Genomic DNA, 23,748 nt, shown 5'->3' with positions numbered 1-23,748 from the left:
AGTTTTTGTCCTGTCAAAACATCAGCAGACAGATGGATTCTGTTGATGTCACCCTAAATAATGAAAATGCAGACATGTTAATGGGAAAAACAGTTTTCTCCTGAAGCCATGCACAAGATCCACATGACATATTGAGAGCATTACATTCGGCATCAGTTTGTTTGTTTCTCCAAGATTTCAGCTCTGTGTATGTTCTATCGATCCAGTACATACAGTCTTTTGTCAAGTCAGTTTTCAACTCAGTAGGTAACTTTTATGAAAAAATAACTTTTGTCATATATACTGCATCTGTCACAACATCCTGACAGTAGTATTTGACACAGATTATCTCTAAAAAATATCCTGTTCTCCAGGCTCCTCCTAGTGCTCCTAATAACTTCATAAGCATCCACCACAGCTAAATGAAAATAACCAATCAGAGCCAGGAGGAGTATTGTTTTACTCTACTCAGTCATGCTTATATCTTTAGGATGACATTTACAAACATGATGGCTACAAAACAACCACCAGTTATGAAAAAGACTGTCTTCTCCAGTGACATGAAAACAAGCTTTTTGTGGCCGCGCTTATTCTGTTTAGTTGTCTTTGCAGTGTTTAAGGCAGCGCAGTGTGTGCACATGCATTGACTGACACTGTGTTAGAGAGTCAGGCACAATGGATTCCTGAAAATGCCATTTTGGAGCGCCGGGAGGAGCCAGAGTACAATTATTTTCTCAGAGATTTTATGTCTAATATCTTTCTTTCTTTTTATATTTCATACTTGTGGTGGTAATTTTTTGTTTTGCTTTTAAATGTCCTCTTAGAATGTGTTTCTTTTATATTTCATCTTTATGCTTTTGAAGTTATATAGAGAGCACTTTGTATTGCTTTGTTGTTGAAATGTGCTATAAGGGGCTTTACTTTCCCTAAATTAACCCTTTAATAGGAAAAAGAAAATGAGGAAACTTTACGAAAAGCACAGAGGAGCGAGCTCTTTTCCAGGATCAACAGACATGGCATAGAAGTCATGTGAGCGGAATAGACCAAAATAGAAAATTTTCAATATGGAAAAAACAAGTTGATAATATCATAGATAGATTTTATACCAATCCTCTTCACCATGGAGACCTGGATAGATAAGAGTCCACACAAACACATACAAAAGGGGTAATTAACACAAGGGAGAGAGACGCAAGAGGTGGCTGCATCTTCATGAGGACCAGATCCAAAAATGTATGGAAATGAGGAACCAACAGGAGAGAAAGAGGTCCCAGGATGGCCGATTGTCCAGCACAGAGAGGCGATGAAAGATGACTTGAAAGAGAGGACGGAGAGGAGAAGTGAGGAAGGGAGAGTCAGCAGGGCCCTCTTTTTCCTTAAGGGTCTCTCTACCTGTTTACATCATGTGCATAAACAGTACTGGAATAATAAGACTCCGAACTAAACTGGGTCCCTCCAAATTCCCATTTGGACCATAAACTGACTTTAAATAAGAATGACAAAGAGACTGATCTCAGTCCATTTCAAATCCCCCTGAGCATCAGGTAATCTAATACAGAGATGGAACATCAGGTTTCTCTCCTCTTTATTAATCCCCAAAGATTAACTTTCACTGAGTAAAGTGGTTACACCGATTACTTGAAAACGCTGTTTAAACTGAACAAGCAGATTGCTTTTAAATTCCTGACTTGGTGAAATAATCTCAGCTAATCAGCTGGTCTTCTCCTGCAGGGTTTGTATACATACTGGAGGTAATTGAGAGAGCAAAGCAGCAAGGCATAAACAGGTTTGGGCAAGGCAGCACATTACTATTTATGTAGCGAACCAAAGCTTTTGCATCTGGCCTTGAACAAATAAAACACATATTACAAATTGCCTTCAAGTGCAATGTTAATGCACATAGAAAACACAATATATTTACTGCGAGGGGTATTACATCCCTTCCTGGGAGCCATTCTGTTGCACTGCAGTAAAAAGCCATCTACTGTAGATGCCTATCTGGCAGAAGGACAGGAAATTCGAGAAGCCATAACCAAACCAATAAGCCCAGCAATGATTATTCAACACGCCGGCCGGGAGGCAGCTGTCAGGGATACGTAGTCAAACACTCCCCACGGCTTTGAACCTCAGCAGAGCTTTTGTGGGAGAAGATAGATGGAGCTGGGTGGAGAGCTGCTCTGACTTCAGCATGACAGCTGTGTGTGTGTGTGTGTGTGTGTGTGTGTGTGTGTGTGTGTGTGTGTGTACAACAATATGGCAGTTAACCTTCCTGCATCTACCAGCCGAAATGACCCAGAATAAACTGCTAATGTTTACCAAAGACAGGTGACGGAGTGAATATGTGTGTGTGTTTACGTATATCCTTTGATAACCCCTTCCTGACCTTTCTATCAGGGGCTCATCCTCTAATAGTCCTTGTCAGGGGCCACTAATCATTTCACAGACTGTTGCACAACACCTTCCACTGGCTTCAAGGAACAAACTGTGCTGCCAATAACACTCATGCTTAATAAAGGCATCCAGCGGCCTCTCTGTGCCACTCACACACGCACATGCACAAGTATACAAGCCGCCACATGTTTTAGTAATATTTGGGCTTGGAGAGTTTTATGACCATGAGTAACACAGAGCATGTAAAGGCTAAATCCAGTGACCAAAATAATAAAGCCCATCATAAAAATCATGTAATTTGTGGGGAAACACCACAGCAAGCTCACTCTGTAGCACCTCATTACAGCACAGAGCCAGCAGATGGCACCATTTTCCTGTTATATGTGCAGAGGTGATGAGTTCAACGCTCAGTCCAGAGGTTTCATTTTGTTTACCTCAAGTGCTTGTTTACCTCAAAACACATCACAGCCAGATTTAAGTAATGTTGCACAATGACTCTCCCTCAGTAGTTTTTGTGTGAGTTTTTGTGTTCTTAAAATAAAAGGATACTATGTGGTATTTATGTGTGTCGCATTGCTGCGCTGGACATCACATGGAAATGTAATTTAATTAAGCTTGTACCATTTATCAGTTAATCATAGACACATGCAGACCTCCAGGGAAACTCAGCTGATGAATGTTCAGGGTGAGATCTCTGAGGTCAGTGCTCCCTCTTCTGACAGAAAATGACAGTTCACTCTACTTTCTAAATAATGTGACTAAAACAATGGAATAGTATAGAGTATTTATTTATTCAAGTCTGATATTGCTGAAATGGCTCCAATGACATCAAACAACAAATAAAATGTAATGTCACTCTCCCCTGTGCCATAATCCAACGCATGAACCAGCAGGGGATAAAAGGGTTAAAGTAACAAATTACATTTGATCTCATTACTGTACACCTTATTTTGTGGTATACTTTTCAGTAATTTTACTTGATTTTCTTCTCATGTATTGCTTTTTTTTTAAAATCGTGTATTTATTCATGTATTGCACTTCGGTACAATTCAAATCACATCCATTATATAGAGTTGTTTAAAACAATCATGATGAGCTGTCAACATCATTGCCAACATCATTTTCTTCTTTTTTTTGTCTTTTTTTAACGTTGCATCTTTAACAGTGATTCAATGCACCACCCTGTAAGCAAGTTAATGGGGAGCACCACCTAAATTGGGAATTCCAGAATGTAATTTTTTATGGCCTAAGAGAGTGTAATCATTATGTGTGGTCATGGGCTACTCTCTCAAACTGTTTAGGGAGGAGTTCCAGACTTTAAACTTGAAAACATCAAAATTGGAGTTTAGGCAGATAAAGGAGGGTAGTTCCCCTTTAAGTGACCCAAATCAAACACACCCACTGAGTTGAGTGACAGGTGGTCACCAGGTGCGCGCTTGACATAGCTAACATGCTAAATGCTAAGTGTCTCATCATGGTGGATCCTTCAGGTGTGTTTAACTTTTACCTTCAGTGAGAAGTTGCAGGATGACTGTGGAGCCTTATTCACCTCAAACTGTGGAGCTCGTCTGGGACAGAGGGGCTGAGTGGACTGTTTATATCATCCATGCAGAATGGATAAACAGTGAAGCTGAACCTGGAGCAGATTGAGGAGGACTTCATGGTGCTGGGGATTCACACAATGACGTCCAGACAGGTAAGTGAGCCTGGACTAACACACTCACTGTGATGGTTGACCTCAGTTGTTTGCATGTATTTGCCCTGCAAGTTGTGTGAAAACTGTGCAGCTCTCTTTTTGCTGTGTGCTGCTGCAGCTGCTGTGGAGTTTTTGTATATCTGTGAGCTGTGTGTTTTATTGCGATGCTTTATTAAGCCAATAAGAAGTGACAGATTATTTAATTTCTGTAATTTAATAATGCTTGTTTCACCCGCCGTGGTGTCCGCTGTTATTCTCTTTTCTGGTTGATAATTCAGGGGAAGGCTGTCGTATAATTGATGAGCTGTGTGCACAGGCTGCAGTGTGTCTGTAGATAATGACTATTTTGTTTGCTTGGGTGATGTTTAATCTATATGTTGACTTGTTAATGCACTTTATTTTGTAGCCTAGAAGTGTTTTTACTTGGTCTTTCATATATCATCATCACATGTGACTCAAAGCTCCTTTTTCCCTTTTAACATTACAACAAAGTAACCTTTACACAGAGCGCCTTATAACTGACCAACATTTTACTTTATTTTTACCCAAGAAATTTTACTTGTATTTGACAGTTTTACTTGAGAATAATATTCTAATTCTCTTTCCAACCCTGAATCTGCCAAAAAATATGATTTGTTTTACACAACATGACACGCTTCAGGCTGCAAAAATCCCTCCACATCTAACATCTCACTTATCTATCTAGCCACACAGATAGTTTTGGTTTTGCTTGTTCAGTTTTTGAGAATGATATCTTGAAGATGGCCTGTGGCTCAATTTGTTGATTTAAAAACATCTTTAAATGCTATGAGCACTGCTGACTGGATTCAGTATCCACCTTGACTGTATTGAGGTGGAGGTAAATATATGAGGTACTATAGGTTCCCTCATGCGTCTGTTGTTGTTATTCCAGGATGGTGTGTCAATTTCAGCTTGTTAAATGCCTCATGTGATTTCAAAATACACTTCTGTTCTCACAGGAAATGTACAGTTTCTGCTTTTTGCTTGAATAGTATTTTGCAAAGCGCACTCTATATGTTTTTAGGTTTATTTTCCTTATTAGCTAACTAAAGCATGTGGTTTAGGAAGAGACATCATGGTTTAGCTTTAAATGCACACAGGAAGCAGTTTTTTTACCCATCTGACACCCCTCTCCCCCTCCCTCTCCCTACTTAACTTTCTCTTTTATATAAAAGTAGCTGTTGCCAGTTTTACAAACTACTTCATCCAGTGCATATCATACGGCCGTGAATGATACCTTTTTGTATCGAGGTCTGACGGCAGCATCATTGACAAAGCGGCAGTATTTGATGAGTTAGGAGTACGACCCGCAGGCCAGATCTGGCTTATGCACAATGTGCTTGAAGGCCCGCTGACTACTTTTTTTTTAAATTTGCAATGATTTGTTTATCCACAAAGCGTCAAGGGAGGATCCCCCAGACCTGCAGACCGAGGTCTGGACTAAGTCTAAGAATGTCCTCAAATCCTAGAAACGCCTCTGCGTACACCTGACTTGTGCAGGGCTGCTGTAACAGGATTTGCCTCTTAGCAAAGATAAGTGAGGAGGGCAAATGGACAGATGTATTTGCCTCTATCTTTTAATATTTGATTATATCTCATACATATTATTGTCATTATGTGTCTTTTGCCTTCTGTTATTTTGCAAAAGCAGGCAACGCAAGTGGAGTATCCCTGCTCTAAATTATCTGGACTGAATTGTCCTTTGTGATCCTCATGCATAAATGTTTGAAATTTACGCTGCACTGATTTTAATGGGGTTAGATGAAATCAGCAAAACAGCTCGCCATATGTGCGGAAAAGTATGATTCAGCATTCTGTTGTGTTACGTTAACTGAGACAAACTGGACTAAACAGTTTTTCTACACAATCCAAAATAAAATGATTTGCTTTAGATAACTGAAAACTACTGGCGAAAACTGCCTACAGCCAACTAAACCTTACTGGCCCATCACTTTTAATTAAAGGCATGGCCAGTAATTGATGAATAACTTAATGTTTGCCATAAATGGATTAATAGTGGAGAGGAGATTGGAGTAAAATGGAGCAAACCCCCCTGAGAGCGCTCTCTCTGTGTCCCAGAGGTCTTATCAGTTGCCCTCCATGTCCCTTATACGGCCTTATTTGCTACCGACTGTCAGCTAGCCAGATAGATAGAGGTCTAATAGAGAGGTCTGCTCTGTTAAGTGATTGAGCTGTAAATACAGATTGACCTGAACTAAGACTCTCATCATCTGTAAACTCATTCAACACTCTGCGTCCTTTCTCCCCTGGTGTCTGGGAAAGTCTGAATCATTTCCATCACTGATCATGAGAGGGGAGTGAGGGAGCCACAGGCCGCAGTATATATAGATGAATGTGTGTGTTTATGCGAGAGGGTGCTGGAGCGTCAAACGACAGCCCCCCGAGATGATCTCTCCATCAGCCCCACAGAGAGTGGAGATTGTCCCAGAGAGAATTTATGGAAATAGTCATAAAACGTGAAGACTTCAGTAATGGGATATGTCGATAAAACCCACAGCGGCACAATCTACGGCAGTTTACTGAGGAGATGAGTGGCCCGGCTGTTAGACAACTCAAATCTAATTTTCTCAATAAAGGCCTGTAAGTCAACAACCCTAAAGCTTCCATAAATCATAATATACGACAGATTCATCAAGAGCATATTTATTGTTATGGCAGCGTGCCACTGCAGCATTAATCCCATCACTATGTGAGCTCTAATGGCAAAATTAGCCGTTTTCCTTCTGTAATGTGAACCATCTCTGCAATTAGGCTATTCAAGACTTCAGGTTTAATGCAAGTTTTAATTTTTTAAAGATATCAGGTTATTCTAACAAAATTTAGTTATGATAATTAAAAGAAAAAGTCTCAGTGAAGGCATGTATAGTTTTCATTGCAATTGTTTTGGATTTAGTTGGTCATTGCCTTTACCCCCATGTTTTTGGAAGAAATTAAACCAATTTGCTCAGGTTTCAAATAGCTTGTGAGAGGCATCTGATGTCGGTTTTAAAGGGTTAATTAGATTGTCAGGGATGCCTTTTCAGGCATAATTATACCAGAAGTATGGCAAATTTTGTCCTGCCTCTGAGTCAAACACGGTGAAATTTTCAGAAGTATTTCAGCAGTGACTTTCTCTGGGTGCTTTATTCCCTGTTCTGTACTGTAGTGTGAAATCTCTAAGTTTAAAGCGATGACAGTGCGTTTTAATTTCTAGTCATATCTTATTAAAAGCAGGTAATGACCCGCTGCTCACCCCAGATGATCCCAAGATCAACTTGGTGTAATTATTGGTGATTTTACAAGAGGCCATTTAAGTATTTAGTGAAGAATTCTTAATGTGTACTGACTTCTTAAAATCTATAAAGTCTTTCACCTATTTTAATAGCATTTATTCATATCAGTACTTTTGGATTTTATTTGAATCAGAACTGTGGTTCATACAGTTCTGATTCAAATAAAAACTTAGGAGGTACCAGAAAATACCCCCCCCCCCCCCTCCTCACTGCTGGAAGCTCCACATGAGCAGTGATGCCTGCAGAGCCAGACAGCCAGGACGGACGCCTTATGAAAGCCCAGCGACTCCTCCCCCTGGGGGAAGGAGAGGACCCACACCGTTTTACTAGCACAGAAGGGCAATAAGTGCTAAAGGAAAACAATTATACCCCAATCATTTCTGATTCTCTGGCAGTCATGAGACAACGCAGGCTTGAGGATGAAGGTTACAGGACAGCAGAGGGCAACTATGAACAGTGAACGATATGTTCTGCATTTAAAAACGAAACTTACAAACAGAAATATCTAATTACAAGTGAAGCTTAATATGAGCCGCTTGCTAGGAACAAATATTGCTCCATATGATAAAAAATGGTAGATATAAATTTGTTCTGTGGAAGTTAAATGTGTGCATTTTTCTGAAATATTAACTTTGAGAGCCTGTCCCCTTGTTATGTTGTTGGCATGTTTTGGGTATCTCCTCTCTGTTAAATCTGTTCCCTGGGAGGGTTAGTTCATCTAAATGACCGAATTAAATCCACATAGCTAATTCCCGGCCAGGTTGCCACAAGAAAATGTGGACATTGTACATGCAAACCACAAATACCCTAAGTTTGCACATTTTATATGTATCATATTGATGTTTCTAAAGTGACGTCGTGTACAGTATGAGGATGAGCCTTCTAGGCACCAAATGTGGGTGTTTTTTAGGGATCTATCGCTATTTTCACTCCATATAGTTGTATAGTTGCTCTTTTCCAGCAGCTTTTCAGCACCCAAACATGGGTGTTTTTGTGACCTGTTGAGTTTGAGTTATTGAGAGATAGTGCCACTAAAAGATTTCTTTTTTTTTTTACCAAGACATCCCTGCATTTCCCATCAGGATGATGGCATGAGAAGCAGGTGTTTATTAGGGATTGTGCCCCCCAAATGAGGTATTATATGTTAAAACATGATGTTTTTCTTATAACACCCAAAGATATATATATATATATATATATATATATATATATATATATATATGAAGTTTGTAGATACATATAATGCCAACATTTTAATGTACCTACTGAGTTGAAATTGCATCTGGGTTAGGAGAGAAATTGTGGGGGGTTTCAAAATTTGGGTGAATTAACCCTTTAAAAAAAGTAATTTAAGGAGGTTGGGAGAAATCAGCTCAACTGCTACCCACATGTGGCAGTGCATTTATAAAAATGTTGTGGCTAATTTTAAGAAATTTAGGGTTTATGAAGAGCGTGTTGGATCTCAGTCATCCGCATCCTCAGGGCTGAAATTCCTGTTTACCGCGCAGGGTTAAAGTACACACAGCTGAGCTGTCGCCTCAACATATTTAGGTCTTTATTTGAGTTGGTGGTCGTGCTCAGTGTCAGAAGTGAAGCTGCTCTGGGGAATCTTGAGCCTGGATCAACAGTAATCCTCCTCCCATGGAGGTCACAGTCTAGTTATGGGAGGCAAAAGGTTCCCTCTGCTGTTTTCAGTCCAACTTCCATTAGCAATCTGTTAGCCGCAGTCCATTGAGAGGGAGGAGTGGAGCGCGCGCTCCTGGGAGCACACAAACATACAAAGACACACACACACATGCTCACGGCACAGACCTTGTTTGATGAAAAAGAACAATTAAGGGAGAAATGAGGGAGAATCATCAGGGGAAATGGCTGATGAAGACTTTATTGATTAGAGCAGCTCCACTGATCCAGCTCTCACTGTAGCAATTACCGCCAGCCGCCTGCCGCTAGTGGGGGCCTCATGGTGTGGGGCCCCATTGGAAGACAGGAGGAGAGGAAGCATTTTTGGACTATGAATTAGGACTATGAGTCCTTTAATTTTAGAAACAGAACAATATCACTAGGTTTTTCATAGCATTTTTTATATTGAATAATCTGGGGAACATGGGGAAAAAGGCAACAATCAACTTGGTAAGAAATGTTCCACAAACTGCAAGAAATTAGTAGATTTAGAAAATTATTTTAAAAACGCCAGGGGGGAAAATGTCTTGGTAATGTCATAACTACATATTTAAAATTATGTCACAAAATGATTGTACAGTTTAAGCATCTTTTTCAAGTCAAGGCTTTTTTAAAAACTTTTACTAGTTTTCAGGCAATTTTCTCATTTCTTGTTTTTGTTGCTCATTGCCTTCTTTCCATGATTTTAAAGAAATCAAGCCAATTTGCTCAGGTTTCTAAGGGTTAATACCATTTTCTTATACCAAATAGCTAGAGTACTGGTTTTAATGTACCTCTGTACTCAGGGGAAGACTTGGGCTGATTCCTGGTCTGGTGGATGGCAGACAGTGTATGTTGTAGGTCATGCCCCTCATTATCATAACTAATTCTCTGTCCCTTTATTTCACCACATTTACCAAAACCCTTTACTTGCATATTATACACATGCTGCAGAGTGAGCTGGAATCTGCATAAGACAGCGCAGAATCAGGCGCTATCTTCCTCTTTTTGTCTCTCTCTTACACTCACACATTCTAAAACCAATGATTCATTCAAATCCCTCGTGAATAAAGCAATAAAGTCTTATTGGGGCACATCTGAGTCTACAAACCTACCGCAGAGGCCAGTCTGATCATTTCCATTCGTTTGTTTGCTCAGCTAAGACAGCTTTGTATTTGTATTTAAATCAGACTCTTGTCTCGTCTTAGACCAAAGACGCTGTCAGGCTATTGATGTGTATTTACTTATCAATGCAGTTGTTTAGATTGCAGACATGCATATGTGGTAGTTTAAAATGGGGTCCTCTTTCACCATACTGAAAAATCATATGTAGTTGAAATGCACAAGACGGCATCATTGTGTCACATGATCTTGTCATCATGCACTGGAAAGCCAGTGGATGTGTTGGATTGGAGTACAGGTCTCTATCACTGTGGCTGAGGTTTGAAGATCAGAGGCCAGATGAGATGACCTTGGGAGAACCGTCATCTAATTGGAGGTGAAGGGCCAAGATTTAAATTGGAAATGTGACCTGGTGTTCCTCAAACAATATGAGGGGGGTGTTCACAAAAACATTAAACTGACCCAAACAAAATGTAATAAGCTAAAATTAAGATAACAATAATAATAAGACTAGAAGTGAAAAAAATATGTTATTTTTTTAATGTAAATGATAGAAAAATATGGGCAGAGACTATCTGGTTTACTTTCCAGTACACTGAAGATAGGTTTGTATGATATGAGCAAATTTTACTTGTTTATCAAAAGGGAAAGCAATACCATGTGCCAAATGTGCCTTTACCATTACCATTATGGGATGGCTTTGGCTCAGGAGAAAGAGTGGGTTGTCCACTTATCGAAATATTGGTGGTTCGAACCCCAGCTCCTCCAGTCCACACGTCGAATCATCCTCAGGCAAGATACTGAACCCCAAATGTGTGAGTGCCTGTGAGTGTTCAACTGAGTAGCACAAGGCACCTTGTATGGTAGCAGGCCAGCCACTGGGAATTTTGGGCAGAAGAACAAAGTTTTTCAGAGTGAATCTCTCATCCACACCCATTTCGGTGTGTAAAAAAATGATCTGATTATCTGAAGCACCCACCCTCTCCCTTCACCAAAATTTAGTGCAAATTTGCAGCAGCATTTAGCTCCCTTCCTGACAAAAAGCATAACATGGTTGGTATCAATGCATGTCGTTGTCTAATTTAATATGATTTCTGAGTCTTCTGGCTAGCTTTAAAACTGAACCCACTACAGCAGGTTTTACTTGGCAACTTTAGTTTGCTTAACACCACCAGATTTTGGCTGAGGATGTGAATTGAGCTGCTGATTTTGCTCTGATATATTCCAAAAATGCCACAGAGCTGCAGCATGTTTAGCATGCAAATACTGTTCAGGTAGAATTTAACACAATGACCAACTTAATTATTTCCCAGATTTAGTTTTGGTTATCAGCATCCCTAAATATATGTAGAAATGCAGGAAATGGGATTTAAATCGCTTTCTTTTCCATGGGGGAGGACCCCCAGTGCCTCTTTTTAATTGTGTCCCATCTCACTTCCCAAATCAAAGTTACGCCCCTAAGCAGAGGACAGGGTCTCTTCAGAAACATAGACACTTAGAAGATTGAAATGTATTACTTTTGTATGAGTCTATCTATTGTTTTTATAAAGTAAAATCCTGCATAGCATACCTTCAGATAAATATATCTTAAGAAAAATGCCACCTCTTCTGGACTATAAACTTAAAAAAATCAATTTTAAAAATAAAACAACTTAATTCATAAACAAACCTGAATTTAAAAAAGAAAATGTCGCTCAGTAGTAAAGCGTGCCCCTCTGTTGGTCTTTAATATCATAATTTCAGGGTGGGTTTGGGTGAAAAGAAACCAGTCCTCCCAGTAGCATTTACCATCACAGAGCCCCTGCACTTGCATTCTGCAGCTCACTAACTACAGCCTCACAGTTTCACAACCTGGTGGACCATTTGGCAAGGGCACAGAAATAAAAAAGATAATGGTCAATGGAGAAATATAAAGGGACAAACACAATCTGTTTCTGCACTAGATGGAGATGAATAGGGCATAATCCATTGCCTTCCATCACACCTACCCAGCCTGCACCGAGGCTGCTCCCCCGCCTAACCGCAATGATGATTAATCCTACACCCACTATTTATATTTCCTAATTGTAATTAGCACGAATTATCAATTATGGTTAGTGCCTAATTGCCCTTCATAAAGACAGCTCTCCAGGTTTAAACGGGTCCATTTAAATAATGTAACTAATAGCTCTTGCCTTTGCGTTGCGGATACATCTTCATTGTTCCACGCGTGAACCGTGATGGTTGCTCGTAATTTAACAGGGCAATCGAGAGAAGGAGTGCAGGTGGCACTGCGGGACTAATTATTGTTAATGAATTATGATGTGACCTTCTCAGAACAATGGCTAATCAATGCTCACGTTGAGTGACAGTGCGCTCTGTGCAGATGCTAGAGACCACAGAGCTGTTACTAGCAGGCCTGAGCCCCGTGGAAAACAGGCAGCTGCAGCTCTTTCTGTCTGTTTTCTCACGGTCGCTCAAAATATCTACACCCTTTTTTTACACTCACTTGTTTTTTTTGTGTGGAGAAATGTAATGCCTCAGCCAAAATAAAGCCAAATTTACAGATAGTTCAATCTGAAGGTCTAATCAGGGCATAAGGCCAGGATAGCTGAGTTTTGTTCCCGGTCCTTGTACCCCAGAAAGACAAAATGCTGCAGTGTTACCTGGTTTTTCACTAAAAGCAATTTTTATTATCAGTATTAAATGTTTATTATTTTTTACTTGCACCACATCAGAGCTCTCTGCTGTTTATACTATTAAAAGTGAGCCTCGGCTCAACGAATGGAGATGAGATCAAATGCTCTGATTCTTTGGTGCATCATTCACAGCTATCTCACAACTCACATCTCACATCTCAGAATCATGATTTTCATTGATTTCTGAATCCGTGTATATCTACAAAGCCATGTGAATGCCTGAGGAAACTAATGCATGCTGTGTGTGTCATTAATGAGAACGATTTAGTACAAATAGCTGTTTTCCTATTGCACAGTCTACAAAACAAGGGCATGTAATTTGAAAGAGCTTTGCCCCCCAGTTTTCCTCTCATAACTTTTGTTGCATTAACACAAGACTGAAATTTAAAGGTCCTATGGTATGGTTGGCATTTCAGCACTCCTGGTTCCCTCAAGTCAAAAATGGGTTTTTGGCAAGATGCCTGAAATAAGGTCTGTGGTTAACACAAGCTTGGAGATTTTCACTTTCACTCATTGTGTTCTAAGACATAAAATACATCAGTAAATACCCCTCTCATTGACTTTGAAGCTTTCACTCCTAAGTGCTTTGCCAAAGCTTTTCTCTTAAAGTAAAACATTATGGACACAGGCCCTTAAAGAGACAAGCACTAAAATGAAGCGTTTTAGATAGAAGGTGAATACAGGTATATTCAGACAGACAATCTGAGAAAATATATGTATTTTTTTTTAACATTAAAGCCTGTAAACATGTTCTTATAGAAACCCCAAATACAAGTATGAACCTAAAAATGTGCACAATATGGGACCTTTAAGTTTTTAAGGGGCACAATTGTGGTTACTGAACAAAGAAATCCTGTGTAGTTTGGGGAATTAAAAAACATCGAAACTACAACAAATTATAAATTCTTTCGCACATGTGTATATATAACTATAAGGAGGGTTTTCACATAAAAACAAATTCGAACCAGACTTAATTAAATGCAGTAAATTTCTCTGTTGGAAAGTTTGCACACTTCGCAGACATGACCACACTGTGCTGGTCGTTAGTTGACAACATCAGCATTTGAACTGACCTTTACCTTGTTGTGACAGGGGCGCAGAATGACTGACAGTGTCCCTCAGCATAATTTACCCCCACCCCACATCGCCCTCCATCTCCTCTGTGATGCAGTTGACCCCTTTACAAATCACCCCCAACTTTACACATCTGCTGCCTGTCAGCATCTGCCAGGCGCACTCACCCGTCCCGCCCATAATGAAAAACTCTCATTACTCGCCTCCACCCAACAGGTATACAGGCCGTTAGGACAATTACTGGGCAATGCCACTGACCTTGTTGTTAGAGAGAGTCAAACAAACACAGAGGTCTAACTGAAAGGAGGCCTGGCAGCGAAACCCGTAGGCGTGCAGTGCAGACAGGAGACTTTGCAAAATGAGGGAAGCTTTATGCCCGTACTGTATCGATCTACAGCGCGCACATCAATGCCAACTGCCTCTAAGTGCAGATAAAGAATAAACATAGGTAGTAGCTGAAAAGTGGTGTTAGACACAGTAGTCAAATGAACAAATCTTGCTCATTTTCCAAATAAAACCATGGTTTATGAGCTTCATTTCATGTCTACATAGTAACTTAGTAGAGACTAAAGCTGTGTGTGATTTGTGATGCATCAGTTATCATTTAGAAGTCTTTGTTTTTGGTCAAAGCCACAGTGATCATTTGGAAGTGCTGCATCCAAGATTTTCAAAACAGCTGTCAGAAATAAGCTGTGTTATCATCAACCCCAGATTAGTAAGCACGGATGCTGGGAAAAGAATGATAAGATTTGGTAGATAAAACTTTTTTTTAAATTTTAAATCAAGTAAGTTTCTGCAGGTTGATAATCATATCATACAGATAGGAATGGAGAAAGACAGGAAGGTAGAAAATCTATCTCCTTTGGTACATTTTCAGATCAAACAGATGGGTGGACAAAAGTCTTGGACTCAAGTCCAAAATTTGATGACTTAAGACTCGACAAAATAAAAAAGGCATGTATCTCGGCTTGGATTTTAACTCTAGTAACCCGTGATTTAATTAAGACTTTAGCCTTTTGATTTAAAAATACCTGATATTATCCCCCGGACCCAAAGATTAAAAAATATTTTATGTAAAAAGTTTGCCACAAATCATTTTGTTTCCGTTGATTTCCTGAATCAGTTTACATTTACTGCTTTTAGTTTCATGCAAGTCAACACTTTATTCACTGGATCCACTTGGTTTGAACCAGTCTGACAGCATCCAATCAAGTTGCAGGAGAGAACTATGAAGAACTAATGTTACATTATTGAGTGCCAGTTGAAAACAATGATACCAAAGATAATATTGTTTGCATCCAAAATTATATGTTGGTCGAAAACTGCAGACGGAGACGAAACAATTTCAAACTTTGTTCAACATTTTAAGTTGCAGAAAGAATGGTAAGTTGAAAGCTCATTTTAATGTAGTGAGCTAATACTTAGCTAGTGTTATTACTCTGATGTTAAAATGGCAATACACTGAGGTAACCTTTAGCTCACCTGGTGAAGCGAACACCCCACATAGACTGAGTCCTTGGAAGCGACCTGGGTTCATATCCCATCTATGGCCCTTTGCTAAATGTCACCCCCTCTCTCTCCCAAATTTCCTCTCACTCTTAAGCTACACTGTCACTAAAGCGGGAACAAAACAAAGAGTTTGCATTTGCTGAAAGAAAATTCTGATTTGTTTGGGACTCTAAATTCAAAGCTGAGAACTTGGCACTAGGGCTGGGAGATACAAAGATATTATAGTGAATCGAGATATGAGACTAAATATTGTCTTAGTTATTGGATATTATTATATCACGATAAGGAATAAATGGTGTTTTTTCCTGATCTTAAAGGTTGCAAAACAGTAAAGTGATGTACTTTTCTCACCAAGTTTAAATACTTGCATTTATCCACTTAGTCATTATATCTACATTTATTATATTTATTACATTTATACATTTATTTACATATTATTAATCAAAAATGGAATTGTGTTAATATTTTTTTCAAAAATTGCAAGTTGTTCCTACAATAATGTCACATCAAAGAGAGAATTTGGTAAAAAGGTTTAAAAATATTTTTTAAAAATATTGAGATATATATTGTGTATTGAGATATAGCTTAAAAATATCGCAATATAACTTTTAGCCCATGTTGCCCAGCCCTACTTGGCAATTATTTGCCTTGGGACTTGAATGCAAATACTTGAGACTTACTCGTGACTAACAAAACGATGAATTGGTCCCACCTCTGGGAAAGTATACAGTTATGGCCCAAAACATGCCGAACCATCGGTGCGATCCTCAGTGGTGTTCCTGTATCTTAGAAACCACAACAACTGCAACGTTTAGGAATCTGGCACGGAGGATCTAACAGCCTCATGTAATGATTCACCAGACACTTGCTGACCTTTTGTTTGAGTCCCACTTAACAGGAGAGTCGGGGAGACAGTGGAGGACTTTTGAGAAAACAAAAGACACTACAGACTGTGTGTAGAGCTTCAGCTCATAATGCTGCTCCTGCCATTAGACAAATTATCTGACGTTTAGCAGACTGGGGTCAGCCTCCCTGTGAAGTGATGACTTTATTGACCCTTGAGGGGGGTCTTGGATGGAAGTGTGTCTCTTTGACTCCCTGCGGTGTCTGACAGAGAACACTCCACCTCTCTGAAGTCTCTCTCCGGCCCGAACAGACTCAGAGCTGAGCCAGCTGCTGTTCCCGCTCTCTGAAGTCTACCTGAGGGTCTCTTGTCCTCAGGGCTCGTCCCTTTTGTCCCACTGACCCACACAAACAGATGTCCAGCCAACGGGCTTTCTCGTAGGAAGTTGTAAACCTCCAGTGTGCAGCGGGTTCTATTCATATGGAGAGACTACAGTAATGGCCGTGCAAGTGCCATACACATGCAAATGCAGCCACGCAGACACCCTGTAGGGGTAGCTTTAACAAATGTTTGACTATGTAACTACCGCAGACCATGTCAGTTCAGCAGACTTTGACTGGGTAGCAATGAAACCTACATGTAGTGGAGTAATCACCCTGAATTGTATAAGTGACACAGGAAGTTGTGTCCTTTTAAAAGTGTGTAAACATGATCTGATCCCCCATGTCACAGACAGACATACAGACATGGCATTTGTCTCACACACAATGTGGACCTCACAGGCTTGGATGGTAAAATATGTTAATATGTTAAAAGAGTAACACCAAACCACATCTGTCATTAAAAAAAGAACATTTTACCGCCAATTTGAACTTTTTCTAATCCTGTAAATGAAAATGCAGGTCGTTTAAGGACTGAGGAGTTAAACGAAGCTCCTCTGCTTTTGCACTTACTGGTTTGGCCTTCCAGTATCCAAAATGACTGTCTGTAGCCATCAGGTTTTATCTGTATTGGACACCTGCTGAGAATATTGATCCTGTGCTGGTTTCACCATTTTAGCCATCACCAGGCATCAAGCTTTAAACAACCCTATGTCACTTTATATTGAATACTAATAGCGAAGACCAGGGAGCCGACTGATTGTGAATATAAATCCATCGCCTCAGGAGAGAAAACAATCAGCTGTATTCATTGTATGCCTGCGATTTAGCTTTGAATGCTATAAAGAAGCATCTAGAATAGAGATCCATTGTGGATCCTTCAGTATGTCCAAATCACACATCTTTGTTTAGTTTTCTCTAATAAGCAGGTAGATGTTACTGTCATCTGATACATTTTCACCATACTATTGCAAGCATATGTGGCTTAAACCATTTTCTGTAATATAAATAATTTTTTACTTGCAACCAGTGTTTCTCCGATGCTTTTCAGACTGCCAACCCATATCACAGACTATTGCATTAAGTCAGCTAGACAGTCATTGTTTTTTTCTCTGTTTTCCCCCAACTTCTTTCCCTATCCTTAAAGAGCACTTTTTTATTTTGATTTTTTTGCTTTTTACCATCCCCAAGTTCTTGCTTCTCGAGCCAGTGCATCATCTTTTTCTTCTTTTTTTTTCTTTTTTCTGTTATGAATTTGTATGAATGTTGATGCAGTGTAGAATATTGTAGTAAAAATGATACCGGATATTGCAAGATTATGAAAATTTAAAAAAAGAGGTAAGGAATGCTATAATCATGTTATGTTATTTTAAAAAAATAAGCCAATTTAAGCTGCTACAGCATCTTAAGTTTTTAATAAAAACACAGAACCTTGATATTTCCTGGAAATAATCAGCACCAGAGTGCTCCTTAATCTTATTACACATTATATATTTTAACATTTTATCATAAAAAGATTTTATTTGCACTATAGGAGTAGTGACTCCTTGAGTTTTTAAGCAGAAACAGTTTAGTTTCCATAAAGAGAATGAAGGAGAAATGACTCTTCTAAAAGAGTCCAATTTGGGGAGACAGGGCGATCACTGATATGGATCAAGAGCCATCTGTGCCCAATTTACTTTCAGGTTGTGGATTATTGAATTTAATGATATGGGTGATTATCGACGAATGCTTTAAACCCATTAGGTGGTCGTGTGAAACACTAATAGTGTTTGTGTCACGTGTCTGGTTGAGAGACCGAGGGGGGGACAGACGCTTTAAAAACCGCGCTCCGGTCATCTCATTCACGCTGTAAGACTGACAGAAGCAGAGGAGAAGCACAAGTCCACACTCAGAAGGGATCTTCAACACTAATCCGGTTTGATGAAGCTTGAAGACAAGAAGTGGGCTAAACTATGAGAAGTTCCTCTCCACGCGCGTAATTACGCACGCCAGTCCCTTTCTCCCCTTCTTTAAAGGTGTGTCTCCAATAAAGGATGCTGGACCCTAAAGACCGTGGAGTGACAATGACGCCCAGTCACAAAATTTCATTTTCTATTATTGATATTTTGGATCCGAACAAATTCAACAGCAAAAGGGGAAACGAACTTCCCATCGTCAAAGAGAAGTTCTCTGTGCCACATGAGGAGGGAACAAGTTTGGAGTCGGACAGCTCTGCAGGAGGAGACTTCAGAGTGGAGCGCACGACAGCAGGTAGAGAAAACACATTTATAATATTTCTATTAATCAAACTTTTACGTGTAAAATATTATTTTTCATTTATTTTATTTCACGTGGAAGTTATTTAAAAACATTGCACTTTTAAAAAATTGAAATAAAATATGCGCCCATACATGTCATATCTAAACAGCGCATAGATAACATAAATATTTGATATATATTGCTAGAATAAAACTGTTGTTGTGGGTCTGGACCAAACAGCAGCAAGTGAGACGCTATTTTCTATCAGATTTATTGTCATCTCTGTATGACCTTCCTTTAATTTCCAAGGCTGCGTTTCCTTTCAAGGAAGCCACAAAAGCTTGCTCCCAGAGCCCCAGCGTGTGATTGGCACTGGGACAGGCAGGCTAGATAATTGTTTAAATCGTCCCATTGAGGATGCCTCTGCGCGCTTTGATCGATATCCCATTACTGCATCCTGCATATCTCCCTCCAGCACCTTGCAGGTACAAACTTCACACCCCATCCATGTCTGATCCTAAATATCGTTCGATTAAAACTTCCCTTTAAATAGATGACATTTATCGATCCGCCCGCAAATATGAAACTCCATTAGCACGTCACGGCTGAGGTGGCGGAGCTGGATTTAGACGGGATTTCTTTCCGCAACATGACATTTGAGGCGCTGTGCGGTTTATAAATTATTTAAGGATTAGTGACCAAGTCTCCCTCCTCTCCTCTGAATCTGTGCTCAGTTCCGCTCCAGCGACCTCAGGAACCAAATCAAGCGCGTTACACATGTTAACTTCAGGCCCTCTGTGTTTGGTATTTAAACGGCGGTTCAGACAGGACAAAGAGGGACATCACTTAACAATGAAGACACATTTCTTAAGCAGGTGTGGTCCTTCAGCTCTCAGATTTTTGACAAGTGACTTCTGTCAGGAGCTGTCCTTTCAGCACCACTGACAATTTAGCCCATTTAACAAGCTTTTAGGCCTTTTGGCCTCAAAATTACCCATCAGAAGATCATCTGTTGTAAGATAAAATAATCATATAAAATAAAGCATATTTGTTTAATTACTTATTTTTAACCTTTATTTAACAAAAAAACCCTTTAAAGATAAAACAAACAAACAAACAATGTTTCAAGACTGGTCATGGCAGGTAGCAACATAAGCTACAGATAGACAACACACAACAAAAAATAAAAATAAACAAAATATGCAACTCCAAAACAAGCAATATAAAACACAAAAAGAACACAAAATGAAGTTACTGCAAGAAAAGGCTAAAGAGTATGTTAATATATGCTATAAGTGAACCGTAAAAACAAGAAAAATTGAAAGACAAGCAAAGATACACCCTGACACTGGCATATAGAAGATGACATAATACAAAAGTCCTACAACAGTGCTTTGAAACGGCCTAAAGGAACCAATGAGTGCAAATTTAAGTCCTTTTGCAGAAGAATCCACATGTATAAAGCTGCATACATAAATGCCCTCAAACCCCCTCAAACTTCATACAAACAAGAGGTATAGACAACAGAAACAAGTCCTGTGAAAGAAGAGCATAGTCATTCTCATTCTTCCCCTCATAACTTATCTTGAAAATTCAATGAATTATCAGTTAGATTTTAAGAACCAACATTGAGTCCAGGCCTTTACCCACAAAGCTGTTGTCATCTTTTAAACGAAAGGGCTAAATATGGTTCTACTCTCAAAAGACGAGGATGAAGAAAATTCATAGGGCCTATATGCATAGGTGTACACAAGATGCACGTCCCCTCTCAATATTTAGAACACGTTTATCAAAACTCCCACAATAAAATTGCAAGTAACAGAAGACTTTTTGACAATAATGAGGGACATTTAAACCTCAAATTGAAGCACAAAAGGCCCAAATTGGTACCTAAAAACTCAACCACATGCAGGAATTAGTTTGCCCAAAATTTTCTGGCTAAGGACCCCACCTTTGTCAAAATAAAACCTACGCCCTTGCCCATACAGTTATACTCCCTTTCTTTTGTCCGACTGTCTATTAGTTTTTACACATAAATTGTGAGCATTCACAAGAACAGTGAAGTTATTTTCATGGCTACAAAAGCCCCCATCATATTCCTATCCATCCTCCTGGATCCCACCCCCACCCACTTTCTCAGAAGATTGTGTCTCTCTCACCCACCCAAGTGAAACAATCACACGCACACAAGCATACCAGGACAAAGAGACAAGTCTGAACTAAAAACAAAAACCATTAAACAAAACAAAATAAAGGAAAAAAAAATAAAGGGGTGGAGGAGTGGGATGGGGTCATGTGTTAGGAGCTCAGTACCACAGGTGCCACTGGATTCCTCGGGTCTTCTAGTTTCATCTGATAACAGTATCATCACTCTAGCTTTAAAACTCAGCCCATTGCAGCTTCTTAAAGACAAGAATGTTGGCCAGCGATTAACAAGACAAAAAACAAACAAACAACAAAACAGTTATGTGCGGACCTTAATTGCAACACGATTAACACATTAATGCTGGCAGCCCTAAATAGGCTACATATGTGAGCTACTGTATGCAGAACTAACTTTGTTTTTCTTTGCTTGAGCACCCACCCCCCAAATATCTGTGCACGGCCCTGTTCACTGTTCCTCTTGGTAAATGTGCTGCAGAGTTTTGCAGGATGTGAGCTAACTTTTCTGTTATTTACAGGTGAGGAGACAAGAGTTGAAAACTCTGCAGCTTCCAGGCATCATGCAGTCGTTGCTGACCCCCTCCTGCTCTCCCCACCGGCTGACACAGAGCCCTGTCTCCCCGGAGAGCAGGATGTGGAGTCAGCCGTCTCCCTGCAGGACCCCTCACCGCACAAGCGGCGGCGCACGGACCAGGCCTGCGCCAAACCGCGACGCGCCAGAACAGCGTTCACGTACGAGCAACTGGTGGCTCTGGAAAACAAGTTCCGTGCGACTCGGTACCTGTCTGTGTGCGAGAGACTAAACCTGGCCCTGTCCTTGAGTCTGACCGAGACCCAGGTGAAAATCTGGTTCCAGAACAGGAGGACCAAATGGAAAAAGCAGAACCCCGGGGCGGACAGCACCTTGCAGCCCGGTTCCAACTCCCTGGTCAGTCCAAACCCGCCCACCTGTGGGACAAGCCCCGCCAGCTTCCACCAAACTTTCCCCAGCTTCAGCTCTGGGAATGTCATCTTCCACCATGCCAGTGGAGTTCCGCTTTCATCCACTGGGGGGCTCTTGCATCCCTTCATGTCCAGTGGTTTTGTCCAGCCAAATTATTTTAATCCACATCTATGAAAGAAGCAAAGACTGACATGCAGCAGCTGGTGTGGGAACAAAACTCACAGCTGCCCACAATCACTGTAAACTGTTTCATTAATGCCATATCATGTCCTACAAACTGAGGAAAAAAGGAGGCACCTGTTTGTTTTGACAGCTTCTGTCTCGTCTATGCCCTTTTTCCCTCAACCGGGTCACCTTTAACCCTCCTGTTATGTTCAACTTTCAGGAACAGTTATTATGTTCCCGGATCAAATTGACGTGTTTCAGATATTTTAAACCATCTGAAAGTAGTCTAGATTTTCTCCATTAACATTATTTTTTAGCTCAATTAATATCAGTTTTATGAATAATTACTATAGTGTAACTGAGTTTTTCACCTCTTACATATTATGGTTTACTGATGCAAATTCACTCATTTTCCATATAAAATAGTTTTCTTTTTTTCCCCTATGCACTAGTAAAAAAATATACTGACCACATTTGTTTCAACATTTTTTGTTCAGCATTTTTGAAATTGGTTCTTTTATGGAGGTGTCAAACTGACCCGTTAAAATCAGATTTACATCTTTAAACAACATTATTTTTTAACAATGTTTACAGGAGGAAACATTTTGTTTATGTGTTGTTTCATGCTCCAAAAATTATTAAAAATATCTTTCCTGAATTTTTAATTGTTGACACTGGTCAGTTTGACCCGCAACATAAAAAGAGGGTTAAAGGGAATTAAAACTTCCTTATGAAACTTCAAATAGGCTGCTGACTGTCTTTAATCGTTTGTCATGGACCTTTTCTCAAACTTTAACATCATAAGGCCAAATCTGTGACTCAACCCGACAATTTTTTAAACATTATCGTCCTTTGATATCTCTGAAAACACTGCACCACTATGCAGTGACTGTCTGTCATTGTGTTTGCTGCAACACCTGCTCACGCTGTATATCTGACAGCTCATACAGTATCATTTTCTGCATCGTTGTACTGTCTTACATCTCAAACTGTGGCATATTGCAACCATCCGATACCCAGCTGTGTGCCTGCATCTCAGAGGCTCACACAGTTGATGTCTGTTGCCATTTCTACGACATTATCATTGTAACTTAATTAAAAAAAACATAAAACATCTGCGTGTGGCTCATGTATTACAAAGTGAGAACATTTCAAATGAGAATGAATTGTAGGACGTTTTGCATCCCTCTTAGCATTAATTTGTTGAAATGTGACATCAGTAATAGGTTTGTGGTAGATCATGTCCTTGTTAAAGGGCCTGGTGGAAATTACTCATATGCTGCCATCTCCTGGGCAACAAGGTGCAAGAGGACGGATCTTAATTACTTTATGACCCGAGACTGCAGCCTTTATGGGAGTAAATCTGACAGAGAAAAGACGTTTAAGCACAACTTATTTAACTTTAAAACAGCACTGAAAGAGTTCTATACACAGGTGGAAAGTAAAACAAGTACATTTCCACAAGTAAATACATTGAGATACTTGCACTCTGCATGAGTGTTTACATTTTAAGATACTTAATGTTTTTACTCTACATTTAACATAAATATTGAACTATCGTCCTGCATGACTGCTGAACTTCCTTTG

General features: G+C 39.8%; 1 protein-coding gene across 1 annotated transcript; it reads left to right on the top strand.

The window, feature by feature from the left end:
* Window positions 1-18,685: 18,685 nt before the first annotated feature.
* On the top strand, window positions 18,686-22,170 carry nkx1.2la (NK1 transcription factor related 2-like,a). Its single transcript, XM_042501593.1, has 2 exons — window positions 18,686-18,902; window positions 21,572-22,170. Exons 1-2 carry the CDS (start codon window positions 18,686-18,688, stop codon window positions 22,168-22,170), a joined length of 816 nt encoding a protein of 271 aa, XP_042357527.1.
* The last annotated feature ends 1,578 nt before the right edge of the window (window positions 22,171-23,748 follow it).

Source organism: Plectropomus leopardus, chromosome 15 (assembly GCF_008729295.1).
Source record: "Plectropomus leopardus isolate mb chromosome 15, YSFRI_Pleo_2.0, whole genome shotgun sequence".
NCBI classification, from domain to species: Eukaryota; Metazoa; Chordata; class Actinopteri; order Perciformes; family Serranidae; genus Plectropomus; species Plectropomus leopardus.
This window is presented reverse-complemented; position numbering and strand designations above follow the sequence as displayed.

Excerpts from the sequence above, each read along its gene's own strand:
- nkx1.2la (XM_042501593.1), top strand. The coding sequence starts at position 18,686 with ATGCTGGACCCTAAAGACCGTGGAGTGACAATGACGCCCAGTCACAAA. Across the intron at positions 18,903-21,571 it reads AGTGGAGCGCACGACAGCAG|GTGAGGAGACAAGAGTTGAA; the intron begins GTAGAGAAAACA and ends TGTTATTTACAG.